At 39.2% G+C, this 19,490-nt stretch overlaps 1 protein-coding gene across 1 annotated transcript; it reads left to right on the top strand.

Moving 5' to 3' along the window:
* Positions 1 to 1,574: 1,574 nt before the first annotated feature.
* On the top strand, positions 1,575 to 13,483 carry LOC139467684 (rhodopsin, GQ-coupled-like). Its single transcript, XM_071249201.1, has 3 exons — positions 1,575 to 1,600; positions 10,604 to 10,737; positions 12,732 to 13,483. Exons 1-3 carry the CDS (start codon positions 1,575 to 1,577, stop codon positions 13,481 to 13,483), a joined length of 912 nt encoding a protein of 303 aa, XP_071105302.1.
* The last annotated feature ends 6,007 nt before the right edge of the window (positions 13,484 to 19,490 follow it).

Raw genomic sequence — 19,490 nt, 5'->3', positions numbered from 1 at the left:
AATAACATTTTGTGTGACACTTTAACTGTGAATGAGTCAGAATTTAACATTGTTTTGGCAATATTTCATAATAAAGTGGTGGGTGGTTGCGTGGTTTGTTGTTTAAGGTCGCACTCAGCAATATTCCAGCTATATGACGGCGGTCTGTAAATAATCGAGTCTGGACCAGATAATTCACTGATTAATGTCATGAGCATCGGTCCACGCATTTGGGATCGATGACATGCATCAACCAAGTCAGCGAGCCTGACCACCCGATCCCGTTAGTCGCCTTTTACGACAAGCATAGTCGCCTTTTACGGCAAGCATGGGTTCCTGAAGACCTATTCTACCCCGGAATCTTCACGGGTCAGGCAAGCATGGGTTGCTGAAGACCTATTCTACCCCGGAATCTTCACGGGTCTCATCATAAAGTGACGAGCACAGGAACATTAATGAAAATCCAATGACGTAATCTATATGACATCTGTACCCACGGGTTCTATGTCTTTGGGGTCAAAACTTAACATGGACTTAAAAACATGGAGTTGATCATGAAGGACTAAGAGTTACGATGTCTTGAATATGTTGTCATAATTGAGGAACCTTCACTTTGACTTCACATTAAAATGCATATGGGGTGATGACCTTACACTTACTTTATCAGTATGCACCCTAACCATATAGGCGTGTCGTTTTTTCGCGTATCAATGTTAACTTACGATTACACAAATGGTTACTGTGTTAGGTATTCTGTGAAATATTTACACATTTAGACAGGCTTACGCAGTGGTTGATCAAAGTGAATGTATCACATGAAAGCAATTAAAGGATAATACACTTCCACCTGTGTTGGACTATTCAAGGTGCATTATACTTTACGTAAAAATGGAGAATTTGTATCAAAATTAATAACGTACAACTCAGAATTTTCCATGAAAATAATCTTGAAAGTGCAATTTGTTATTAACAGGAATGGCGTTGAGAGTGGTGGACCTAAAATGGTGTATATAGTTTTGTGCTGACGTTGACATAGTGTGAAGAACATCTTTAATGAATATTATATTTTTGTATGTACAGTCGTCAAATGCTACATTCGGGGTAAAGAAATAATCATACTTGTCACAAGTATTGACTAAGTGGATCTTAAAAAACAAACAAGCACCGAATGGTTCCGCATCTCATGCCAGTTTCTTTCACAATATGATGGTACTCCTCAACGCAGCAATGTTGCTCATTCAGTTGAATCAATACGACTGGCTGCTGTCTGTATTGGCGTAGGCTGTTGAAAGATCCACTTAGATATTCGTATTGCGGCTTGCACTTGGCATTGACCATATTTCAGTTCATATCAGTGATACTGCATTTCCCCATTTGTGGTATTTGACTAAATGTCCAGTTACATTTGGTTCGATAAGCATTGAATAATGCATGTCGTTGATCAAAGGACGGTCAATGAAACTGTGCAGTCTGTTTTAGAGACAACTAGTAATGTTGATGCGTATTTGGTTGAGGATGGAGTATCGTCAACTATTCAGCATGTTTTCATTGGGACTTATATGCTGGTGGCATTGTCAGCATCCGTTATCAGCAACATGCTTGTCATAATGACTTATATAAGGTAAGAGAGGTTTAATTAATGTTTTATTCGTCTTTACGGTAGTTAGTTACGGTAGTAATCAAACGGCGAAATTTAAGTTAGACAAAAGGGGTCAACATAATGATTTCAAGAATACCACAAATAATGCATCAATTTGGGACATGATTGTAATAAGACCTTTGCAATTTGTTGACAATAAGGAATGGACAACAAGGGCTTGCGCATTTCCATTTCGGATTTATATTCATTTATACTTTCGTTAGATTGTATTTATTGTTTAACGCCCCACACGATATTCCAGACATTCCATATGCCATGCTGTAAGCAATGGCGCATGCCTGTTAGGTAACAATGACATGCAATCAACCAAGTCACCTTGTCTGACCATTCGATATAGACAGACAGACAGACAGACAGACAGACAGACAGATTGTTTATTTGAGTCTCACCTCACAGAAATAATTACATAAATACATATAAAAGGACATAAAAGTGAGCCACCCGTTAAGGGTTACGAGAGACTTAAAATGTATCACAATATGTAAAGCATAAATATATTGGTGTAAAAGGGGTATGAAAATATACTACCCGTAACTACCAATATAAAATATTTTTTCTTCGTTGGAGAATTAAAAAGCAGGTTTTGGCTGTAAAATATACATAATATTTAAAAAGTACAATAAGTTTATCCGTATTGCATAACTCTAGAAAGTTGGGATAGCTAAAACTCACCTTTTCGTATAAACTTTCACGCAAATCATCGTACACAGGGCAATCAAGTAATACATGACATTCATCTTCAATACTTTCCTTACACTGAAAACACACTCTTTCATTCACATTCATATTCGTATATCTGCCTGTTTCCAACTTCAGAGGAGCAGTACCTGATCTAAATTTAGAGAAGGCAGAGCGGTAAGAACGAGGCATATACATACTTACATAACTTTCACATCCATACCCATCTTTAAACATTCTATACGTACGTAATTTGTTACCACCCGTTCTTCAACCAGGCTTGCATAACCGTTCATTCCAATCAGACACATACTTTCCCATGCATATATTTAGACACCGCACACGACAAGTATAGGTTGATCCCCTCGAGTTGCATTTGGTGCACATACATTATCATCAGACTTTGCACCCTGCTCACCTTCGTTGAGGACAGAAATGCATTAAATGTATTGCTAGCTTACGTATGGATAACATTTCATTCCGAGAAAATGAAAAGGAGAGAACACCCTTACCAACACTTTGACGTCACATTAAAATGCATATGGCATGATGACCTTACGCTTAATCATTGGGACTTGTAAGTGGCATTGTCAGCATCCGCTCTCAACACCATGCTTGTCATATTGACTTACAGGGTAAGAGAGTCAGTGTCATGGTTACCTCATCGAAACAATGCTTACAAGTGTCGCTGTGAAAACTCTCAATCAATCTCCTTATATACGAAAAGTTGTATTCCTAAAATAATCATAAACTGCCGTGTTTTATCAGTTTTATTGTCGGCGCCGATCATTAGAACTTAATTTCCATTGATATAGATCAATATGTTTCTATTAGTGTTTGGGGCGGTTGGGTAGCCGAGTAGTTAAAGCGTTCACTCGTCATGCCGAAGACCCGGGTTCGATTCCCGACATGGGTACAATGCGTGAAACGTATTTCTGGTGTCCCAAGTTATGACTTAAATCCTGTTGGGGATTCATGCAGGTAGCTAAAGTACTTTCAGTCCCCATGGTCCCCAATAAGGTGGTCTGGCTTTAGGTACTGGTGGTATATAGCTCGTATTTTAAAAATATAAAATGTAAAGGTGATGTATATATGTTGGTTAGAAGTTTTGATGTTGAATTTGTTAGTTTTTAGATTTCAATCCGTGATATCATGTAAATGTTTTACTGTCCTTTGTGACAGGTATTTATCTTTCAATTTGTTCTCGTCACTATATGGTTGCAATACTGCCGATGTGACGTAAAACTTTAACTCACTCACTCACTCTGGTGTCCCCAGCCATGATATTGCTAGAATATTGCTAAATGCGGCGTAAAACCATACTCACTCACTATTAGTGTTTGCTTCCACTTGCTAGGCTGGTTGTGACACAGATAGGACTATGAATTATACTAAGAATCGTGCAGTTTTAATCTAGTTTTCATCAAGTAAGCTAAGTAGTGATTCTTAAAGATTAAAACATCCTTAATTTTCAGATATACCATTATGGCCAATCAGATTGTTCAAACTTTGTCATTTTGGCCATGTTTTGGATAATGATCCATTAAACATATCGTGAAAACAGTAAGGAGTGAAAAAGAAAATAAATAAAACTACAATTAAAAATCATGTATGACTCTTTGTTCTCATTGTTAAACAATTACCATCATGATATGTTATTACTGGCTGAACTTACCTTTGATTCTTGTGGAAGACGTGGATCGTGTTTCTTCGAATCAAATTTTGTATTAATTTTGATCATTTTGAAAAAAAAATGAACAATAACATCAACTTGGTTGATGCATGTCATCGATCCCAATTGCGTGGATCGATGCTCATGATGTCAATCACTGGACTGTCTGGTCCAGACATGATACATGATCATTTACAGACCGCCGTCATATAGCCGGAATAATGCTGAGTGCGGTGTTGATCAACAAACAAACAAACAAACAAATGCACCAACTATGTTTGTTTGCTGTCCGGTAACTGTCATTATTGATTGATCTGTTTTTCTTGAATCCAATGATTAAACGCAATACAAAGTCATGCTTGTTCAGCTGAGCTACATGTGTCCTCAAGATGAGGATGATGATCAGATGTTGCCTTTCACGCATATGTTGTCATGACTACCTCATATTATCAAACTATAAAAGATTACAGAACTCATAAGGATTTAATGGAATGATTCATATACTTTTCATCACTATTTTGCCTTTAACGCCCAATGAAATATGTTTCGACAGGTTATCAAGAGTGATTTTTCTCTTGCGTTGACTTTTATATTAACTAAAGCATATATCGCTTTTCTTCATAAGCTTCGTTACATACAGCTATGATGACAACCAGCGCATATTAAGTAATTGCATGCACATCCATGAGCGTTAAGTGAGTTAATATTAAAAGTCACGTCGGCATTATTTCAGCCATATCGTGACTTGAGCAAGTTATGTATTTATATAATATATTAAGACCTGTCGTCGAAGGACAGTACAACAACTAGCAATATATCACAGATTATACTTGTAAAACATGAGCATTAAGAATAAGTGGTAGTTCAGTATCTCAGAGAGACTATATATTAAGTACTTTACGAATTTATCACAATAAGGAAAACGAATCAGTAAATAGTATATAGTGAATGATTCAGCTTGGTTGGCTCAGTCGCCATATCACCTTTGGTTTACCTTTTTGCTTTTGTTGGTAGCATAACACCAAGCAGGTAAACTGATGGGCGGTATGCTAGCTGACTTGATAAAGCGTTCTCTTGTCACGGGTTCAGACCCGTGAAGATCTGGGGTAGAATAGGTCTTCAGCAACCCATGCTTGCCGTAAAAGGTGACTATGCTTGTCGTAAAAGGCGACTGACGGGATCGGGTGGTCAAGCTCACTGATTTGGTTGATGCATGTCATTGATCCCAATTGCGTGGATCGATGCTCATGATATTAATCACTGGATTGTCTGGTCCAGACTCGATTATTTACAGACCGCCGTAATATAGCTGGAATATTGCTGAGTGCGGCGTTAAACAACAAACCAACCAACCAATCAAATCCATTCATAGTACATGCTGTGAAACCTGATGTTACCTGTGGTGATATTGCTGATATTTTCAGTGTCGTCCTCCTCAGTGGAACATCTGGCATAATGCACCACGTGGCGACCCGGGGTATATAGTGTCCTCATCACCCCATTTGCTTGTGTCAAAAGGCGACAAAATTGGACAAGCCGCTTGCCGGGGGTTGCGCTCCTGTGTCGGTGGAGGAAGGGAATCTGGTAGTTGAGGACACTTGTTCCAAGAACCGTGGCCCTTTGCCCAACACACGACGTTGGCCTAGACGGGTGGTAGAATGGGCCCGGTTCTATAAATCGACTGGTCACGCCAAGCCCTGGGAACAAAACTGTTTTTGCACCTGTTTGATCTGTACAAATGCATTGTTTGGTCTTGGCAAATATAACATGTTTGACTTATTAAATTGCCCAGAGTTTTCTGCCAGAATATGGCTCAGATACTGTCGATGTGAGGTTAATTTTAACCTCACTCACTCACTTATGCCAGAAGGCGGTGGCTAATGGGTCAATCCGGTTGACCTCTGTATTCTGTATGTCTCCACTTTCTTGTCATAGACTGAGCCAGCCTGGCACTACATCTGGTGGACACATATAGCTATTCCAGTCATATTTGTATAACATCCCTGCATCTCTAGTGTTTGCGTGCTGGAAATCCGATGCGCTACAACACTGTCCTTGTTGACACTCGATGGTGGGCGGGTAGCAGGTATGCTGATACACTTTTCTTTCAACATGTCTCTCCAACAATCTGGTTCTATTCGTAACGCCAAAAAAAGAGCTGCACATGATGATTCTGAAAACATTTCCAACAAATACGATTCATGGGCTCGATTCCTGGTGATCGAGGCTGCTCACAAACAACCTTTAAATTATATATCGATTTGCGATTTCAAAAGATATTATTAGGCATTGTGGAGAAGTGAGAAATGTAACTCCTCTCCGTAGTGGTACCATTCTTGTGGAGTGTGTGAAAAACAGCAATCTCTAAATCTCTTGTCTGTCAATCAGTTTGCCAATGTTGAGGTTGATGTTTCAGCACATATGTTTCTAATTTCCCGTCGAAGCATTGTTCGCGACAGAGCTAAATGCCTTTCAGACATGTCCAAACAAGAAATTGTTGCAGTTAAAGGATCAAGCAGTGATAGCTGCAACATGTTTTACCAAAAAGATAGATGGTATTATCACCAATGTCTTCACTTTTGACCTACGACAATTCCTCGTTCAATGTAAGCTTGGGATGTTAACATTTGAATGGAGGTATATGTCCCCAATCCACTCCGATGTTAAACATGTCAACAGTTAAGCTACGGTTCAAAATCATGTGATTAGCCTAAGGTTTGTTAGCGTTGTGGTGGCAAACATGACAGCAACGAATATAGGGCAGATGTCAAATTTGCCAATTGTGATGGCCAACATGAAGCCTCACCAAAGTCCTGTCCTGTATGGAAAACTGAAGCCCAGATATTGAGACTGAAACATCAAAACAATATCTCGTATTTGGAAGCAAAAACAACAAGTTGCTGACCAGTTGCCATCAACCATTACTGATTCTGCTTCAGTGTCTCGTCCTGCCTCCACTTCATCAATCGAATTTCAGACTGAGTTGACACGGGTTCTGATCAACCAGTTGAAACTGCATCTGTCAGTCAGCCCAACAACATCTAAGGACCTTCTCCTTCAGAGGTATCTGTCCATACCTCATTTACACCTTTGGATATGGAGGTAACTCTGTCTTCACATGCCAGTGCTAGGAGTTCATCTTCCTCACGCTCGCGTGAGAGGTCACCTATTGAGTCGCCATATGATTCAGTGGACCGAGGATATGTACCGAAATATAAAAACCTGACATTTTGCGACATGTTCAAGATCCGATATAGTTGTTTTTGGAACTGCTGGATGAAATTCCTGATGAAACAATTCCCCCAAGTCCCCTGCAAATCCACATATTCGTAAACCGTGGTTTAGCAATGAATGCAATCAGGCACGAAAATGTAGGAAGAAAGCGGAAAAGCATTTCCGCCGACATCCTACAGTCCATTATTTAGATAAGGTTAAATTTACAAATTGCCAAGGCACGACGTGCTTTTCAACAAATTAAGCGACAGTATTGGAGGAATTATATGTCTCTAAAATAAATTCCCGCACACCCATATCGAAAGTGTGGAGCATGATACAAAAATAGGCAAAGGTTCAAAATCATCTATTCACCATTTTAATCAAGGTGTCAGATTATTAACCGATATTGCCAATATGCTTGGAGAAACGTTAGCAAAACACTCTTCAAGGTCTAAATATGTCATGGAGTTTCAAATATATCAGAAACAACAGGAAAAGAAAAACGTCTACTTCTGATAATGGTGAAGACTATATTGAAGTCTTTTCAATAGATGAGCTACATACTACTCTTGGGTATGACACAACACCGGGAGCTGATAACATACACTACCAGCTCTTGAAACAATTACCTGAATCATGTCTTGTCTGAGACACTTTGGGATATATTTGATCACATATGGAGATCAGTGAATTTTCCCCTTTGTGGCATAATGCCATTGTAGTCCCAATACAAAGCCTGGCCGGGATCATACAGATCTCTCTAATTATCAACTCATCTTTTGTAAAACCATGAAAAGAATGGTAAATAACAGATTAGTTTGGTATTTGGAAACTAATAATCTAATTACAAATATTCAATGTGGTTTCCACAAAATCAAAATAGTATCGACCGTTTAGTACGACTAGAATCCTTTGTCAAAAATGCTATAATAAACAAACATATGGTATTAGTGTTTTTCCATCTTGAGAAAGACTATGATACTACCTGGAAGCATGGCATTCTAGAGGATTGACATGATTTTGGTCTGGGAGCCCATTTGCCTCATTTTATCTTTTTAGTCCGCGTCGGTCCCATCCTGTCTGCCCATTATGATCAGGATCAGACTTTTGTCTGTCACGTTATTTAGTATCAAGATAGACAGTCTGTCAAAAGTTTTTAATGATTCAGTTAGTGGACGCTTTTCTTGTCGCGGTAAAAACATGCACACTATTCAGAAACAACTGCAAATAGGTCTGAATTTAATCCACAAATGGCCCCTAACTAATTGTATACACTTCTGTAGAAAAAAATATACAGCACAAGGACCCAGACTTATTTATATCTGGCACACCCAACGAAGTTATTGTGAAGGCCGAGTTGTTGGGGCTTAATTTCGACAGGAATCTGACATTCTTGCCACCAAAACAAAATGTAAATCAAAGTAAATCAGAAATGATAGGACACCTTAAGTAGGTACAAATAAATATCACGAATTTAAGCCTAAATTAGCCTACACCTGCTTGGGTTGTTATTATAGACATGACGACGTCATTCTCAGACGATGCCGCATTGGCCATGCTCGTTTTACACACGGATACATATATTAAAGGGCGAAGGTCCTCAACTCTGTGTCCCTTGCGATGAAAAGTTCACTGTCAAGCATATCTTGCTTGACTGTGTAGATTTTTCTATCGCGAGGGATATGATTTTTTATCATTCAACTTCATTGAACGGATCTTTCTACTAATGTCAGTGTTCGTTTAATTCTTGCAGTTTTAAGAGACATTGAATTATTTGATAAATTTTTAAAATATTTTAGAATTGCGTATTATTATCATCAACATATATTATTGAAATCTGTGCCACTCAGGGGGTAAAAGTAATGTAACACTATTGTCCCCCAACAGTGGCATATGAGTCCATCCATATTGAAGTGTATACTATTGACTTTTGTTTTATTGTCTTGATTGTGGTTTGTTTTTTAATACTTGTTAGCATTATATACAACCAATGGTGACCAATGTAATGGCATAAACCATGATGGGAATCAAGCAGGAAGCAAAAGCACTGGAAATCCCCATACTTCCCAGCAAGGTGGTCTAGCTTTGGTAGCTAGTGGTCTATAGCCTGGTTTTAATTTATAATATATAATCTACTGATACATTATTTGCTTTAATTTTGACGTGGTTTGTTTTATATCTCAAATGTGATATTTACCTTACTTTCTAAGGCGACAAGTATTTAATAATAAGTAACTTGTTCTTACTGCGATATAGCTGCAATATTGCCAATGCGATGCGATGCGAAAACCTAAACTCACTCACTCTGATATAATGCTGAAGAAGTGTCTCTCACTCATTTTGTAGTTTGTTATGAGAGATGAACGTAACTGCCGTGAGGTCTACTTCGATAATAATCTGATGGCTGTTGGTTAAGAATGAGACTGAGATGAGCGATTATGTAGATATGGATTTCCTTGGCTTTGACAGTGACAGTTCTCTTCACTCAAGTAAAGATAAGTAATGATTTCCTCTTCTCAGCATATCTCATGCGTATTATAAGCTCGTTATATAGTGTTGTTGTTCTTAACAATAACTGTAATCATAGTACCATATGAGCTTTCATTCTATAAGAACATCGTCACGAACAGCCTTGTATCACAGTCGCTGGTTACCCGTGAAGATCCGGGGTAGAATATGTCTTCAGCAACTCATGCTTCCCGTAAAAGGCAACTATGCTTGTCGTAAGAGTCGACTAAGGAGATCGGGTGGTCAGGCTCGCTGACTTGGTTAATGCTCATGATGTCAATCACTGGATTGTCTGGTCCAGACTCGAATATTAACAGATCGCCGTCAAATAGCTGGAATATTGTTTAGTGCGGCGTTAAACAACAAACAAACAAACAAAAACAGTCGCTGGTGGTATTGAGTCGGATTATTTATCTCAGCTTTGGTTACAAATGGAGGAGTTGTTATCTGTATTGATTTTCAAGGACAATAACCCGGTATTGCCATGAAAACCCAGTCTTCGCATTGTGTGCTACAATGTACTTCCCCTATGTTCATATTTTCCGATGACATGCAGACGGGTGGTCAGGTTCGCTGACTTGGTTGATGCATGTCATTAATCCCAATTGATGCTCATGATATTAACCACTGGATTGTTTGGTCCAGACTCGATTATTTACAGATCGCCGTCATATAGCTGGAATATTGCTGAGTGCGGCGTTAAACAACAAACCAAAACAAAAAAAGCAATGCAGACACAATATGCTTTCGAAACTAGGAAACAGTGACCTGCTTCACAGTCTGTCAACAGTGATAGATCATGTATTGTAGCAATCATATTTTCATAGTTATTGTGTTGTTGCACTGTGGTATTCCAACCTCCAGTCTTAAAGTTGTAATATTTATTTCAGATTCCGAAGTTTAAGGACGTCATCCAACCTTTTCATCACCAATCTAGCAGTTGCTGACCTCCTCATGAGCTCAGTGGATTTCCCTCTCTTTGTTGCCTCCAGCTACTCCTCCAAGTGGATCTTTGGTTCTACAGGTAATTATAGAACAGAGAACCGGCATTCGATCACACGACCATACGTTTCAGACAGGCTTAAGGGGCGTAGCCCTGTGAATTACAGGGCCTTACGCGACTGGGTTACCCGCGCGCCTGATTCAGTTAAACGTGAAAGGAAAGACCAAAATGAGGCTGATCGTTTCGTAAAGCCAATGAAGCAGAAGCACAAGCACCGTGGATAATCTAAGATTCAAACCCATTTCTCTTAGGGATACAACATTCCAGAGGCTGTATTGTCAGTTTTTGTCTGTTTTTGTGTGTCGCACGAGTTGATCGGTTGGTTACCTGCATTACATTGTGTGGCTTTGTGACCCAACGGCGTGGGGCATTGACCATATATCAAATTGCTTTTCCTGGGCCAGACTCCATTATTTATAGGCCGTCATCATCTTGTTGGTATATTGATCGCTGTTCCTTAAAAATAACACTCAATCGCCATCGACCCCCGTCACTATGATTAAGCAAACTTGATTCAAATGCAAAATCTTCAATTCATATGTCACTCATATCTAAGACCAGACATTCTGTTCTTCAACAAAGCTAACACTTTCTGTTCTAAAAATGACAGATAATATTTATCGTAAGAACACATGTCTGAGGGGGCACAGGTGGCCAAGTCGTCTAAAGCGCCGCGATTCGCACGCAGAAACCTATGATTGTTGGTTCGAATCCCGGTTCGCCCCGATTATGTTTCTAGGTTTGTCAGCACCATACCCGTGCTCGTAGGTTTCACCGAAGTGGTTAACGTCTGCATCACTTCGGGCTTTCCCCCACATTAAGCTGACACGCCGTGATATAACTGGAATACTGTTAAAAGTGGCGTTAAACCCAACACACTCACTCACTTGTCAGTTTTCAGCGAGAACATATCCCAAATTAATGTACCATTTTTCTTCTGGTCAAAACGTCATTACTGATTTGCCTCCTCAGCATTATTAATAAAAGGATGTATCGGAATGTCACGTATAGCATTCGCAGTTATGTTTCAAACCCGAATGGTTAGAATGTTCAGTTTCTGTACGACCTTATTAGAGAACTCCTTCTGGCATGTGTATTCATTTTATTACAAATACATGTCAGTACGATCCCTACAAAATCATCTTCCCAAGGCAAGAGAGTTAACTGACTATAAAAGTCCAGTTTCACCCTTGCCGAACTAGGCTGGTATTATGGAGTTACATTTTGGCTGGACTAACGAGTCTATGCATAGTCCAATCAAAATCGCGCACCGAAATCGAACTCCAGTTCGTAAACTGTCGTGCAGATTTCGGTCGATTGCAGGATTTGCAAAGCATATGTACCGCCAACTCGTTGTCAGCAGATATTTTTCACATCTTTCCAGGTTTTTAATCAAGGTGCTCACGTGATTTGATACATTTCTCGATGTAAGAGCCGATTATGACAATATAGATCTTGATTATCGATCAAATCGTCCTGACTCGGCGCCAGCATTTTGTGTGAAGCAAACGCAAGTTGTGCAAGAGGTGGAATCTAATTGGTACATAGGAGAGGCTTAGAAGGGACATAACTGGTAATAGCCACAGGTGGCGCTACGATCGAGCCTAGTAATTCCAGCCTAGTTCGGCAAGGGTGGAAACTGGACTTTTAAAGTCAGTTAACTCTCTTGCCTCGGGAAGATGTACAAAATACTCCATGGAGGGACGTTATGCCAATGAACATCAGATCAATAGTATTATTTCTGAAATAAGTTGCTGAGAAAATGTATGCCTCTAAAGTTATCATACGTTCGATGCTTAATATGAAAAGCTTATATTTTGTAAAACTCAGATCAGCATTTTTCAACACAAGATGTATGCAACAGCAAAGAAATAATTTCTGCCGGCACTGTTTGTACAAAATGTATTCCGTTATGCGCAGAACATGTTTTTCTTATGTTATTGATTGTACTTTAGCCCGTGGCATTAAGGTTGAATTGATAATCCGTCGAAATGAATAATGCATTTTTTTTTCAGTATGCCTGATGTATGGAGCCACGACTGGTGCAGCTGGTTTGGTTACAATTAACACTTTGGCTGCCATATCTCTGGACAGATTTACAGCAGTAGTAACACGCCTGAACCCCCGTCATGGGCTCTCGAAAACTAAGACAATCATATGCATTGTTCTAATCTGGGTGTATTCAGGGTTATGGGCATGCGCACCACTGTTTGGCTGGAGCAAGTACATGCTCGAAGGAATTGGAACAACGTGTACATTTGACTATCTGACCCAAACATGGAAAAACCGATCATTTGTGTTGTCAATCCTTGTGGGCAACTTTGTTCTTCCTCTCACTGTCATCATCTATTCCTACACGAGAATACTGACAGCCATGGCGTCTATACGAAGAGGACTTCAAAGCCATTCTGCAGAAATCTCAATAGGAACTCGCAGACAACGATATTTCTTTAAGGCCGAGGTGAAGACCACCATCATTGTTATCGTCATCATCCTCTTCTTCTGTCTTTCTTGGATGCCGTATGTTATCGTGGCTCTGATTGGTCTGTTTGGTGATCAATCGGTCATCACTCCGCTGACGGCAGTCATTCCAAGTATTGTGGCCAAAACGTCCACTGTATCTAATCCAATCCTGTACTCAATCAGTCATCCTAAAGTGCGCAAGAGGATCAAACGACTTTTCTCTTCAGTGTTCAGACAAGGTTCTCTGAGGAACTCAAATAACAGCCCATCACCATCGCAGGAGGTTCCTCAGTTCTTTCTGTGAATGCCATATGAATAAATGAGTGAGTGAGTGAATGAAATTTGTTTTACAGTATTTTTTAATATTCTGCATCATGTCACAGAGTAGGATACAAGGATTTTGAAATAAGGAACTTCCACTGGGGCCAACTTCTTGTTGCTGAATGAACCTTCAACATTCCGTCAGGATCCCGTTCCACAAAGAGATTGAAGCGCTGTCATTACTTTTATTTTCTGAAAAGATATTTGGACAGTTGAGGCTTTTTGAAATCATTTTTTGGAACGGGAGGGGACACTTACATAATTAGCTCAGAACATTCAAACATCGAACCAATGCGAGTCACAACGAATGTATTTTTATCAGGATTAATGCAGATTCGAAATTTGTACTTCGGGGGGACAGACACAGTGGGTATGTCCCATTCACAAAATGCCTTTTATTTGATTACCTTTTTTGTAATAGTTCTGTAAAAAGTCTGTGGGGACATGGGGGTTTATAAGTAATTGTATGGAAATTCATGCATTTCTAAATGTGTCTAAAATTGTTTGCGACAATTCATTTTTGGTATGTCTTATTCACATTCCCGTTATGTTGCTAGTTATTCAGTTTTATTCTGCAGGAAACCCCTAAATTAATAAAATGTGTCATAAAATCTGCCATAATGAAAGGGAGATACTGAATACTCTACCGCGCTCCTAGGGGATCCAACGATATTTATGAACTAAGTGCGTGAGGTAACTGCATATGAGGCAAAAACAGTAGTGATACATATAAAAGTGGAACTTGTGAACGAATACTGCATTCGACTGAGTATTAATTTCCCTTCTAAATGTGTCTGTGATATAATATTCTGAAAAAACATTTTTCTCATTGTAATTTGTTTTAACTTAAATTTGAATGAACAATGTAATCTTATTTGAGATATTATATTCGCTTGCCAATTTATTTTCTAATTCATAGCAAATTAAATCCGCATATTTTTTTTTTATCTCTTGAGCCTTTCTCAGCCTACCGATGTTTACAGCTTGTTAAATATTTTGGGGAAATTGTTATTGTGAATCTAATCTGATGAACAAAGAGTTTGTCACCGTGTTGATGTTGATAAGTTTTCTTGTAGTGTACTCAAGAGAAAAATATACTGTTACTATGTTGTTTTTAAATTAGCTTTTAGCTTTTTCACAATATATACAATGTTTAATGTGTTGTTCTCAATATATATAAATCCCGTTGTATATATATTAACACGAATCCAGTGTTCGTCCACTTAATAAAAAAATATTAAAACTATTATTCCTTTCTAAGACAATTGTAGGTATACCGATGTATGGCAATGATGATATTTGACATATAATAATAGCACAATCGTTTGGAGCGAAAGCTTTATCTACTTTAATCTTCGCATTGCCATTATATTTACCCAAACAAGTAAATACAGTTGGGGGTTGTTTGTTTAAAGGCCGAGGTCTGATAAGGGGTTACTGAAGTTGCAGAAAAATATTGCTATGCAAAAGTGACATCTTCACATGGCTGACAACTAGCCTTTTTTCGTTCACGCTTGCAAATTTTGAACTTCAGACTGGACCAAATGAGTGAGTTTTTTTATAACCGAGATGATATTTTACCATATGTCTGTACTGTTTGTATATACTTCTAAGACCTTCTAAGACGTCAGCTTGGGTCAATCATTTCCTCGAGTCCAAATACTTCCTGAAAACAAAAACACAGACTTTTTGACACATTTTATTCATTCATATCCAGTATATGTTGTTATAAGTCCCAAATATGCTGTTGTTCAAATGAACAGGGTTTTATTCTCGTTTACATGAACACATCTGATAACTTTCGTAATAATTTTTAAAGGTGTACCCTATTTCTTGAATTATGCCTGGCACTTAAATAGGGCACTTATGCCTCATCCTTTCCACGAAAGCTCATATTTTTATCAAGACAATCAGAATTCTACCTTGATCATATTTACAGCGCTGGGATAAGAGGATAAGGATAAGAGAAATTATTGAAATTATGCAAGTACTTGCAGTGAAGACAAACGTCATTGGTTATTCATTACATAATATTAACATATGTAAATATCTTTGTGTATTTAAGAATTGTTGACTTAGATTGTTATTGTTGTAATTGAGTGTCCTTAAGCTGCAACCTGGATTAAACAAAGGTTGTGCCTTATCACGTGACAGGAAGTGACGTTTTAACGCACATACACAGTATTACATGTGTGATATTTTTATATTATACTTTTGTATGTGTTGACCCTAGTGGGAACCCAGTACGGTGTAATGACTTAAGGGTTGTGGTTACAGCTTCGTCCAATGATAAGACCTGGCTACATTGACTTAAATTCGTATTTCACCGAATAAACAAATTGACAGTTCACAGCGTTGTCTCCACAATCTGTTCAACATAAACGTTCAACAAAACGAACACATTCACGAAGATGTGGTTGCGATTGGTCGGCGACAAGTATGGAAGTATTTCCCATTGGTGTCGCGTAGGGCTCCTTGTCTTCTCCTAATTGCACGAGTAATTGCAATGTGTCAAAAACCTTTTTGACCCCTTGCTTGAGATCAAAACTACATTTATCAGTGACACGTCATGGAATGTTAGATTGATGGGTTGACACAGTTCCTGAATGTTTAAATCTATTTTCGTAAACATTAAGAGTGAATGATATCCAGAGAATAATATGTCTCGAACATCTGCCGAAACAGGGGCGGTCGGGTAGCCTAGTGGTTAAAGCGTTCGCTCGACACGCCGAACTCGGGTTCGATTCCCGACATGGGTACAATGTGTGAAGCCCATTTCTGGTGTCCCCAGCCGTGATATTGCTGAAGGCGGCGTAAAACCATACTCACTCAGAAACAGGGCATTAAGGCAAAATCGTGATGAAAATTATATGAATGCATCACAGAACCTGGTGCTCGCGAAAATGGAAAGCTCATCCTGTTCTACCGGAATCACCCTCTTAGTGTAGAAACATAGTGCTTAAAACAAGTGCCAGTGAGAAAACTCCTCGAAAGGGCCATAGTATGGTTAGTTTCGGACATCACGTTGAAAAGCTGAAACATTGTGTGAATGTGTTTACATCCCTAACAGCTAAGAAAGATAGGGGTAAACCCTTTACAATTTGATAAGGAGTAAATGATCGAACTTGTAGGGAGGTCGTACCAAACAGTTTACAGCATGATAATACGCAGAGGCGTCTCAGTATTAAAACCAGGACAAGTAGGATGTCTGATACGTGTGAAACAAGTTTGATTAGTTTGCAGTGTAAATCCTACATAAGCAAAAGATGCCGGCGATCTTTGGTTGAATTCAGGCGGAAATTAAAGACACTATAAATGTTTCCCAGACCACATCGCACTACATGATTTTTTGGTAAACTTCACTTGACGACGATAGAGCAGTTTTCAGAGATAATATGCAAGCACACTATCGTTTTTATCGTTTAACCATTTCACTGATTACATTGTACATGTGATGACCGTCAGATGGACACATAAAAACATCCATTGTAACCCTTGCATGCCGGACCCCCTGGTACGGGGCTATTTGAAGGGCGTGGTTTTATCTTTGAGTAAAGAGAAACGAGATGACTATCATCAGCAAATGAATGGCTTCTGCCTAATCTTAAAAACACCAGTGTCATTGTCACGCCAACCATGAGCAGTCTGAAGTCGACGATGCAGAATAATCTGGCATCTTGTAATGTCAACTCCAGTACATCTGAAGCGAAAGCAAAACTCGTAGAGCAATTCCGTCTGGATAAGAAACCTCTCCAGTACACGACACATGCCTTGGCTGCCTGACATGGTCACGTTGTGCTCTGAACGCATGTCAGATATTGTAAACTCAAGCTTATCTGGAGTAACTGAAAAGGGTTCATGCCACAAAATAACATCACATTTAAACTCCAATCAGTTGAAGAGATCATACACGCATCCTTACAGAGGACTAGCCTACATCAATGGCAAAAAGCTGAAGATCTTGTTATTGAAGTACAATGCCAACACCGTCAATATGATAACATAGATACCAATCGTGTTGCTCCGGTTAATACTTGTCTGGATGACACCGCAGAATCAGATACATCATCAGCTGAATCAGATGCTGACCAAGCAATAACAAAGAAACAAAGAAACACATTCTTGAATCTTTCTGTCAAAAAGAAGTGACACTCTTAAGGTAAATAGGAAGTATTAAACACGAAAATTGTGCTCATCCATACAAGTAACGAACTGTAGGTATATGAGATATTAAGAAATGCAGTACAGTATTTCCGTTGTCATTACAACAGGGCTGTTATCAATAACAAGACCACGAAGCCGGAAAATCATTCGTTTTTAATGATTACAAATCATTTCTGGAATGACTCGGCCAGACTTTTCTTGGCGTAACATTTATTTTAAAGATTTTTTTGTAAGAATCAGGCTGTCGGATCATTGCTTGGCTGTATAGGTTCCCGGTAACCAATGATTGCTTTTCACCAGAGCCTACTAATGGGATTCGGGGGTTTGCAAGATGTGTGCCATCGAACCAAGAATGCAGAGATCGTATTATCCCCCGTCTTTCCGTCCGCTTCTCAAAAGGGACAAAGTTTCTCAAAAATAATGTTAGTCAGAGAAATGACTTCAACACACTGATGTTACTGGTCATGATCTCAAATGAGTTCTCTCAAAAACTACTGAAGTTACATGAATGAAATTGTGCGTGCTTATCTGATAGATACTTGTCAAGACTGTGTTGGACAAGTGGCGCCGTAATAATAGTTATAGCCCTTGATCAATGTTATTTTACTCAGTGCATAGTGTCTGCAATGGGGAAAGGTTTTATCAGAAACTGCTGAAATGAGCTAATCTAAGAGATACTAATCAAGAGTGACTTATTTCTTATTTTTCCACAGAAGGGGCCTTTCGTGTCTATTAATTGCACATTTAATAATTATTTTCTGTTGACATAAAGCTGCCCAAGTGCCTATCTCTTCTTAAGGCTTTATTCTCTGTTATAGTTTATACTCACTACAAGGCGGGGTACACCATAAATGGTCTTCACACATTGTACGCATGCGGGGAATCAAACCCGGGTCTTCGGCGCGACAAGCGAACACTTTAACCACTAGACTACCCTACCACCCCGTATAACACTAAACCCACAAGCACTGGCATGATGCTGACAAACCTAGAAACATAATCGGGGCCAACCTGGATTCGAACCAACTGTCATAGGCATCAATTCACATATGTGTATATTCCTAAAACGTTAAGAAACATAAAATGAATATAATGTTGTGTTAAATTATGTTGCCTGTGACGATGTTCATCTTAAAGTAATCAGATAACCCTTTGGTGAGAAAAACTAGGAGAAGCATATAAATATACGTACGTGAACAGAGATGAGTTTCCAGGGGCTTGATTTCAGCTTCTGTGTGGTGTGCTTATTGTGGTCAGTTCAAACATGGACCGCCTCCGTGGTCTTGTGGTAGAGCATCCGCCCGGAGAGCGGAAGGTCTGGGGTTCGATACCCGGCCGCGTCATACCAAAATACGTTAAAAAATGGTACTTGTTGTTACCCTGTCTGGCGCTCGGCATTAAGGGGCTAAAACAAGGACTGGTCGGCTCGGATTCAGTATACTGTGTCTGAGTGGGGTATTCGTGTTAAACTGCGGCATGGTATTTCAGTGAGCTAGCACTATAAATCGGCATCAGTCCGGACTAGTACAAGCAGCCAAACACACACGTGCATGCACGTCGCTATATAAGTGCAATAATCTTGGACGCGACGTTAAACTCAATTTCACCTCACCTCACCACAGTTCAAACATTTTGAACAGTTTCTTCCACAATGCCATAGAAAAGAGGAATGCGTCAGAAACTCATTTGACCTAAATCGCCAACACAGAGAAATGACTCTGCATGGAAACTTTGATGTCCGACATCAGTTTGTGAATTACGGTTTTATTTTGTTTGTTGTTAAACAGCAATTTTCCTTCTTCATGATGGCTGTCTTTTTATCATCG

The sequence above is a fragment of the Haliotis cracherodii genome, unplaced genomic scaffold, assembly GCF_022045235.1.
Source record: "Haliotis cracherodii isolate W230 unplaced genomic scaffold, xgHalCrac1.p SCAF_2, whole genome shotgun sequence".
Lineage (NCBI taxonomy): Eukaryota > Metazoa > Mollusca > Gastropoda > Lepetellida > Haliotidae > Haliotis > Haliotis cracherodii.
This window is presented reverse-complemented; position numbering and strand designations above follow the sequence as displayed.

What these genes read in the sequence shown, in the direction of transcription:
- LOC139467684 (XM_071249201.1), top strand. Translation starts at nt 1,575, where the DNA reads ATGCTTGTCATAATGACTTATATAAG. An exon ending in GTCATAATGACTTATATAAG is followed by an intron (nt 1,601 to 10,603) that starts GTAAGAGAGGTT and finishes TATTTATTTCAG; the next exon opens with ATTCCGAAGTTTAAGGACGT. An exon ending in GTGGATCTTTGGTTCTACAG is followed by an intron (nt 10,738 to 12,731) that starts GTAATTATAGAA and finishes TTTTTTTTTCAG; the next exon opens with TATGCCTGATGTATGGAGCC.